The sequence below is a fragment of the Pezoporus wallicus genome, unplaced genomic scaffold (genome assembly GCF_028554395.1).
Source record: "Pezoporus wallicus isolate ANWC-B61680 ecotype Strahan unplaced genomic scaffold, APGP_CSIRO_Pwel_v1 contig_8797, whole genome shotgun sequence".
Taxonomy (NCBI): Eukaryota; Metazoa; Chordata; class Aves; order Psittaciformes; family Psittacidae; genus Pezoporus; species Pezoporus wallicus.
In genome coordinates, this window is record NW_026641918.1 from 182,858 (window position 1) to 192,255 (window position 9,398).

The 9,398-nt window shown below is 49.4% G+C and overlaps 1 protein-coding gene across 1 annotated transcript; it reads right to left on the reverse strand.

Annotated features, from left to right (window-relative positions):
• Positions 1–1,018: 1,018 nt before the first annotated feature.
• On the reverse strand, positions 1,019–6,502 carry SCN3B (sodium voltage-gated channel beta subunit 3). Its single transcript, XM_057425932.1, is given in 8 exon segments — positions 1,019–1,496; positions 1,979–2,075; positions 2,267–2,405; positions 2,859–3,084; positions 4,643–4,806; positions 6,193–6,285; positions 6,288–6,463; positions 6,465–6,502. Coding segments are annotated over 7 exon segments (900 nt in total). The 3' UTR covers positions 1,019–1,496; positions 1,979–2,011.
• Between the last annotated feature and the right edge of the window lie 2,896 nt (positions 6,503–9,398).

Here is a 9,398-nt window from a genome sequence, read left to right on the forward strand (position 1 = left end):
CGGCTGTGCTGTGGTGGCTTACTAAAGGTAACACCCGTTCCAAAAAAAGGAATTTTGAATGCCTGCCAGTTGGAAATCTGGCCCGGGCCTGACTTACAAACGGAGTAATTTCTGTGATTTCAGCAACACACAAAAAGCAGCAGAACAAAGCAGGGGAAATTCCATATGTGGGAAGCATGCCTGGATTCACAAGCACTTGGTAACTATTTAGAAGCGGTCAGTGTAGCAGAATTTGTCAACTCTTGCAAGCAGTAGAGGCTCCATTGCAGCAGGGATGTAACAACATCTAGATGCAAAAATAAACCTTCCCCATTTGGTCTTAAGGTACAATTCCACCCTGGCCAGTTTCTGCCTTATTCCCTCTTTGTGATCCTAGTTGTTGAGCTTGACCGATTACATCTGAGGCCAGAAACAGCCACTACAGCTGAAAAGGTCGGGTTTCATGTGAAACATTGACCATACAGTGGGAGCCCCGTGCAGCAGTGGATCACTCACAATGAATGCCAACTACTCAAACCAGTGACTGTCACAAGCAAGAAATACCATTAACTAGGAAAAAAATCAGCATGTGGTGCCTATTCCTCTAGGTGGTGCTGCACTATAGACTAAGGAGAGCATCAATTACTACCATTTTACAAAGCTTTCCTGTGAGGCCTGTGCATCCTATTGACTTTGCTTTGCCTACTTGCCTGTTGTCGCAGAACGTGGCTCCGCAGGTTATTCCTATCCCTGTGTCTCTGTGCACTTGAGGAATAAACCTGCTATGCAAGGCAAAAGGAAGGAACTAAGACTTTTTATGCTTGCTAAATGAAAAGGGGGGGAGACAGGGGATACTTATACTTACATAGTACTGCTTCCTGAAGGAGGGGTACTTCAGGATCTACAGTCTCAGTTCCCTCCTCCAAGAGCAAGCATGAACAGGGCACAGGGGGACTCATTCTAACACCATCACAGTTCTCATCCTACCCTGCCTGTGCAAGGGCAGCCCAAAGTCCAGAGCAACTTGCCAAGCAACAACTACTAAATTAAATTCTTCCTGTTTTAACACCAGTAAGACTGCTTGGGCTGTAAGACATGGTGGAACATCACCCTAAGATGACCTCATTCCCAGTCTCATAGGTCAGAGTATCATGACATACATACCCTTTATCTCTGCAATGGAGAACTAGCATAGTCAGCAAATAAAGGTGGTGGTGACAGCAGCTAAGAAATGACACTTGACATTTACAAAGCCATTAACGTGATGATGGAACAGAAACTTGGGAAGGAGCCGTGCTGCCCACACCCCTGTGCCCTTTGCTCAGCATGCTTCAAAAGAAGAGTCCTTTAGCAAATGGGCTGGCAGCTCAGAATGGAGTCATGAGGCCAAAGTCAAGGCTGTACAGAGTCCAAGGCAAATGGAAGAGAATTTACACTTCCCCATATCTCCTCCTGACGGCGCAGAGCTCCCTCTCAAACCTGGCTGGCATGATGCGGTCCTTCTGTCTTCAGAGCCCCTGCAATGGAGAGAATTCCTCCTGGAGCACGAGTCACTTGACCTTCCAGAAGTGAGGATCATGATACAGTTAGCACGGTAACTAGCACGACTTTAAAAGATCTAGCTTTTGGTCTTTTCCCCACAAAGTCCTTCCTAGCAGGTGCTTCCATTGGAGATAGTGCTTTTACATGTCTCTTGAGCACAGCTCAGCATCCACAGGGGATAGTGACTATTCCCCGTTCAACAGGAATGGGCAAAAGAGGAGTAATTACACCATGGCCTGAAAGCAAACATGTTGGTTCAGGGTTTGAAGTAACACTAGTACACCCACCAACTAGATACTTGTATTGCTTCTAATGTCACTGGGGAAGCTCCAGGGAAGGAGCACAACCAGACTGCAGGAGTCTCCCATTCACCTTTTCTCCAGCCCCACACATGTGTAACCAGCTGTAGTAAGGCTGAAAGGTTGAGACACAAGCAGACTGCTTCCTCATCACCTACCTTGGTGCCGTTCATTCCGCTGACTCCTCTCTGCTATTCCTCCACAGGCACAGCACAGTTTTCCTTGTTTTCTGATGGGATCGCAAGATAGTCTGTCCTGTAGTTGGAGGGAAAGGGGAAAGCACAACCTCAGTGCTGCAGTGCAGACCACAGTGTGGGTCCATCCACCCTTACAGAGTTACTGAATGCCTGTAAGTATTTCTAAGGTAACAAATGCCACCTGCAGGAGATGCTCACAGTAAGAAACTCTTTGGTACAGTCAGGAGCAGACATAGATCTCACACTTACGCATTTTCTTGGGCAGCTTCCTCTGCCTTGGAGACTTTCCTGTAGCAATAGACCATCTCTATCAGCAGCCACAGGGTCAGGAAGACCAGCAGAATATACATCATAATTTCAGAGATGACCGAGGTGAAGTCTTCTCCAGCTGTTAGGAAAATGAAATAATCTCTGATCAGTTACATGCAGTGATTGGAGCACGCCAGCTCCACTGACAATTCCCACCCTCGTGCCATCCTTCCCAACCCACCTTAACAGAACTACCCAGCTGCCACTACACTATGAGGGGGCAAAAGAGAGGGAACAGGCAAGATCCTGCCATCAGAACACACCAGCAGTGATCCCGCTGCTTGTTTCCAGTGGAATCAAACACCCACACAAAGGCATCCTTGTAACTTCCCACATTCACACACAACCACCCTGAGCCTACAAAGAGGCTGCAGGCGGCAAACAAACGCAGGTCTCTCCTTCTGAACCCTGTGCAGTGTTTGTTGCTGCAAAGACAGGCACAATTCTCAGTCATCCCTCTCCTACAACACAATGAAAAGCGCTATCCCTGGGTAGAAGTAAGCCTGATGAGTTAAGGCACAACGCTTCATACCCTCCTCCACCACAGTGAGGTGGATCAGTCTGGAGCTTGTGAAGAGAGGCCGGTGAATCTCAAACTCAAACTCCCGGGTGATGTTACAGGTGTAGATACCCGAATCGTTCAAGGTCACGTTCAACACAGTGATGGAGACGTCCTGCATGTCTTTACTCCCATTCCACTGCAACCGGCCACTGAAGCGGCTTGGAAACTCATGGTTGGTTTTCCTGTACTCGTAGATCTGTGGGGAAAGGGTATTTCTGATTAATCACTGACTCGTATCTCGGACAACAGCGCAGCATATGCAAGGAACATCACCACCCTCGAGCTACACACATGTACGTTCTGGGCTAAGGCTTCCTTGGTAACAGCAGCTATTCATATTTCATCATCCTTTTCCTCAAAACCTTTGCAGAAGACAGAAAACTGAATTAACTCCATCACAGAGGTATTAAAAATAAGGCAGAGAAAAAGTCACGTGGACAACGCAAAAGATCGGCAATGAAACTAAAACCAAAGCAGTCTTTGTGCCAGCCTGTCAGTCATTGCACATTAAGATCATCTTAAGAAGGAACCATGGAATAAATACAGCGAACACAAACAGACATTTTTGGTAAGCCCTGAGGTATTCAGCTGAAATGGAAGTGATGCAGGATGAAAATGACAACGCGGAAATGGTGCATCAGAAGAATGGAGCTTTGGTAGCTCTAATACCTTCCAAGTTTTGGACTGACCACAGCCCCATCATTTCCCTGCCCACCTTAGCTCACTTTCATTGGTATTCCTTGTATTTCCACTGGCAAATATATCACCCAGGTCACTAAAAGTGGATTCTGATCTCGTTTCTCAGTGTGGTCCCTTTAGCTCTCAGGCCGTAGGAGGGTATCTGCCTTCTTGCCTGGCCCAGCTCAACTGTGATGAAATGCAACCCTTGATCTAATGCTTCGTACTCAGGTAAAATAGCTAGAAAGAAACATGCACTCAGCCTTTATCTTACTCTCCATTTGCCATTCCTTCCTGAATTCCAGCTGTCTGTCTCTACAGTTCCCACTTTGATTCCCTCTGAAAACGGATTTTACCTTTTCCTAACAGGGACCCACCAAACCAACTCACACAGATCCTCCCCAGGTGAGGATACCACTGCTTTCTGAAGCAAAAAAGTGAATCCTGTCCTGCACATTTATCAGAGTTCAATTTAACCTCCAAAGAATAGCTTTAGGATTCAGAAGCATCCTAAGAAGGGAGATATAGCCAAGGGTATACTCCATACTTCTATTTCCCTAATTGATTTCCTTACACGCTTGACTTCATCTATTCAAGGGATAGAACTGGAAATTTGCATTCATATATGTATGACCCCAAATGTTTGAACTCAACCACAGATTCTAGCTTTTCCTGTCATATAGAACCCTCTGGTGTCACAGTGCTGTGCCCAAGAGCGGAAATCAGCTAAGCAAGAAAAGGACACTATAGTTACTGCTCAGAATCAGTGCTGTGGAACTTCTGGTTGAGAATGCTGCAGAAATAGTGAAGATCTGCAGCTAAGAGCTGATTTACAAGCTCATTTCTCCTCTATGATATGAAAGCAGCCTTGCTGGGCATTTCTATAGGCTTTGAGCAAAAACCTTTTGCTCATATTTGGGTCTCCCTCCTTCCCCTTACAGCCTTCCCTAGGGATCTTGCCACAGGAGAAACTTACACTCTCATAAATACCTTTTGGCTTCTCCCACATGAGTTCCCTGGGCTGTGTTTCACAGTAAGACCTACGACACAAGGGCTCAGCTACCAGGCATACATACAGGTTCATCCTTTCCACCCTCCGGTCTGTAGAACCATTCCACCACCGTGCTGGCTGTGACCTCTTCCCTCTTCATGCAGGAGATGCAGAGCAGCTTCATGTGTGTTCCTTGGACTGCCTCTGTCTCTGATGGAACTTCAACACATACTGCAGAACAAAAACCGGCTAGGGAGAAGGAGCAGCAAGAGAAGAAGTGTAAGATGGAGTTAAAGAGACATCTGTTACCCACACCTCAGCATCGCATCATCCCCAGTGGCAAACGGATTCATTACTAACTGTGTCTGACAACGGGTAAGTCTCAAATGTCAATTTTTACCAACCTTCCTTTTCTGAGATATAAATAATTCATAATAATTAACAGAGGGTGATCACTTCATGCAGTTTCACCCCTCCAGCATCTGCTTTGCCACAGCTTTAATCCTTCCCATAGTAATTAATGCCACTTTGGAGGCATTGTTGCTTCTCTCCATGCATGCTGAGCATGCTCCTGCTCCAGCAGCAATTACAGTCTGGTAGGAGAGAAAGCCCAGAATTGAAGTGTGGAGGGACAGCTTGCTCACTGTGCTCAGTGAAACGGGCTGGATGTTTTCATCTGGCAATGTGGGAGCATTCTAGGTTTCATAAGCAGCACAGGGGATCGAGGGGCTCGGACCTGAGTAAAGGTGGCAGCAGGAGGAGTTACTGGTTTTACACACATTCCTGCTCAAATGCTTCCAATGAGATCTGTGCCCACACTGGCAACTGTACATACTGCTCACACTGAGACAGAAATCGTTGTCTGTGGAGCTACTTGATAAGAAAAGAAATGCTTCAGCACCATGTCTCAGACTAAATCCCTGCTGACAGTTGTCCCCTAGGCTAAACAATACTGGGTTCTGCTGTCCAATCCTGCCTCTGGAGCCCGGAGTTAAGCTCACTGAGGTGCTGACTTTGCTGCCTGCTCCCTCCTCCCCAGCTCTGAGATACCATTAACCCTGTCTCAAGCACCGTATTATCTCAGGACATAGCGGGATTCCAATTCTCCTGGACTACCAGTTCCGTGGGTAGCACCAGCTTTCTAGGAGAACTAAGGAAGCAGCTCCTGGATCGTGCTTTGCTCCGGTTAAATTAGCTTTGCACTCAGAGCTAAGCACCCACACATGGAGCTGTAGGTTACGTGCTCATCAGATGTGGCTGTACTGCCAAAACCAACCTTCTCCTGCTTGCGGAACAACTGTGATCGCAATAAACTGATTTACTCCAGCTCACACTGCATGGAAAACGAGCACTGCCCCACAGATTACACACCCTGGGGTAACCAAACATTAAATTACATTGCAAATTTCACAACAGCAGCAGAAAGGCAACGGGAAAGAACTTGCACGCATATTAAAGCACACGCTTCATGCCCTGTGTCTGCTAGGCAGTAATGCATCTTCTCCGCTCGCACTAACTCCATTACATTCACGCCAACTCCGCATGAATCCCTACGGTAAATACAAAAAGCCACTTAGAAGGTTGGCGTTACGAGAAGCGGCACCCTACCAGAGAGCACAGAACGAAAGCACCTACCCCAGACCACCAACACGACCGAGGAGGCACGGAGCAGCCTGGGCAGCGCAGCCATTGTTCCCATCAGGGCAGAGGCTCCCTCGGAAGCCGCGGCTCCTCCGCTCCCAGCCGTGGCCCCGGCGCAACAGGATGCGGGCGGCGGCGGCAGCACCACGGACAGGGCCGTGCCGCGGGCAGAGCCGCAGCCGGGCCCGGGGCGGAGCCGCGGAGCAGCGGCAGCGGCAGCAGCAGGTGGCGGCGGCTCCTTCGCACCGCGACGGCTGCGCGGAGCCCCTGAGCCCGGGCGGGGGGCACGGCCCGCCGCGGGCATGCGCGGCCGCCGCCTCCTTCCCTCCCTCCGCCCGGCCCAGCAGCCCCTCCGAGGGCATCCTCCGGCTTGGGAGCGGGGGTCGCGGACGAGCCTCGGGCTCGGGTGGGTTTAACGCCGCGCTGAAGGTCACAACAGCGGGAAATCCTCTCTCCTCCTGCTCCTGGCTGAGTTTAATGCCAGCGCCAGGATGGGCTTTCTCTTCCTGGCATAGGGCCGCTGTGCTGCTCCAACTTTGAAGGTCACTGTGGACATAGAGGGGAAAACAAAGCGCGCCCTCCTCCTAAAGCATCTGCTCTGATGGCAGCTTGACAAACAGCCCAATCTATTGAATTAAACCTGAGCAGCCTCATCAGAGAGCGACACGTGAGCAAGCGGCAGTGCCAAAACTCGGAGAGCAGATGGAGAGACCCACCCAAACAAGAGGAACTCGGAGCCATCAGCTCTGGCCGCACGGCTGCGGGCGGTGGGCTCTGCCTTGGTGCTAAGGGCACACACAGCCATGCTGGTCCCGACGAACACTGCTGAAGTGCAGCAGGCACAGAACAAAGGCAGCCAACGCTATTCCTAGACATCATGTTCGTAGCAGCAAAGCTGCATTCATCATCTGCCAATAACCACACACACAGCAACTGCCTCCACCTCGCCATGTATAGCCTACTGTGACAACTCCAAGTAATTCCCAGCTAAGGGCAACTTCCCAGGTCCTTGTTCTGCTTCATTTTACTGACTGGGCAGGTTACTCTGCCCTGTTCTGAGGTCCAACCCCAGCCCGCTCTGCTGCTATTCAAAGGAAATACCCATTTAATGTGTCTCCAGTGACAGCTTGAGAGTTGGTGGCTTGCAGATGCCAGCAACGCTCTTCCAATTCTCAGCTTAGGAGCCATCCATCACAAATATCCATGTCTTTAAGTCTGACTTTCCTCCACAGGAAGACAAATTGGCAGCCGCGGTACCCAGAGACAAGGGAAGGATGTAGCCTCCTACCTGAAGCCATTTCCTTTTCTCCCATTGCCCCTCGCTATATTCACCACAAAGGCTGAGGCACAGGATTTACTCCCAACTCTTCTGGAACAATCCAGCCCATGCATGGTGAATGAGAGCTGCTGGAGGGTTTTATATAGACACAGGAGCTACTGGACAATGTCCCCGGCTATCTCACTTGACAACCAGCTCTTTCAGGACATGGAAATCACATCTGTCCTCAGGAAGCCAAGAAAACAGAGCCCGGATCAGCAGAGCTGTGCTGTTCGTGCTACAGCTGCTCTAATTACATCTATTACAGAGAATCCTGCCAGGGAGAGAGGGGCTCTGAGAGGATTAAAAGGAAGCAGAAGCCTTTTCCTCCTCTAATCCCAGGCACTCCAGCACTCACCTGCCAACCAATGCAAATCACAGCGACAATCATCCTAAACCAGCAGGAAGTTGTCCCTCAGAACCGCTCATGTGCAGACCTCAAGCACTTCACGTTAGAAACAGTGTTTGAGCTGCTGTTTAAAGAACGGAAACCGGGCTCAGAGGTGAAGAAAATGGGTTTGGGTTTAGGTGGACTGTAACAGCAAAAGCCACAGGTCAGGAAGCAAACAGAAATCACATCCTCTCTCAGCTCTGGAGAAGCTGAGTCTTCATGCTGCATGTTTCATGTACTACAGACCAAACCAAAGGTGATTTAACTTGCAGTCACTCCAGAATCTGTGTTGGGTTTTAATGAGAACTTCTCTGGACTTATTCAGGGGCACTGTATGGGTTTGGAATGAAAGGATAAGATACTTTCATTCTTGCTATAACGTGGGCTAAGCTGGGAACCATTCCAACGTCTCCATGTGCCCATTTTCAACAGGCAGCAAACACTGCCCCGCCGTCCTGAGGAAAACTTGCAATAAACGGGATGCCACGTGGGAAGCCTGTGTCAATTTTCAGCCTTGTGTGCTGTGAAGGAGATGGAGAGCACATATTCCTTCAAGCTAAGGCTGTGCAACGTTCTCCTTCATGCTCCAGCACAGCCCTCATGCCTCAAGTGACCAGGCTGGAGGATGGGCACAATGCTCGGGGTGCAGGATGCTTGGCACACCGTGAAGTGCGAAACCATTTTGACACTCAGGGGACTGAACACTGAGAGAGAAATCTTGAACGCTGCAAGGAGCAGCCGAAGTTATCATGCAGGGGTTGCTATGGCAACCCACCCAGTTAAGCCTCACAGGGAAGAGACTGGGAGGAAAAAAGGGAAAGGAAAAGAAAAAAGGCTGGTACTTTTGTACAGGCACAACAGGACAAGGAGGTAAAAATAACTTCAGCACCCTGCCCCTGCTAATCCTCACTCTTACGGTCCCTGAGCCAGGCTATGGGAGGGGACCACAAAGCCTCCCTGTGACAGCTTCCTCTGCCATCCACAGTCGTATCAGCTCACGTCTGTGCAAACACCCTCTTTACTGTGCTGCTGAACACCAGCAAAGCTTGTTCCTTGCACAGCAAGGAGCCAACTTATACCCAGCCCTGTGTCAACTGCTCCTACACATCCATCCCAACATCAAGACCACCACAGCTGTGCAACAGCCAAGGAAGAGTGGTGCAAGCCCCTGATGCACAAGTGCTAGATGTAAAAGCAGGGAAATGAAGTGAGCGCCCTTTACACTGCTGTTCCCACGGAGCAGCCTCTGCCTGGTACAGGACCAGGAACGATTTGCAGGGGAGTCCTGCAGGATAATGTATACCAATGTTAAAATGATGAATTTAATAGATGTAGGCATCCTTCCCACTCACAGAAATCTTCAGCAAGGCAAGGCTTCCCTAGCTGCCTTTACAGGGTGCCTGTAGGTTACAAAAGCTCATTCACAGCTTTCCTTTTTTCCCCACTCAAGTTTTAAAATGCATCTCCACGTACTTGCCGTCACCTGGATCC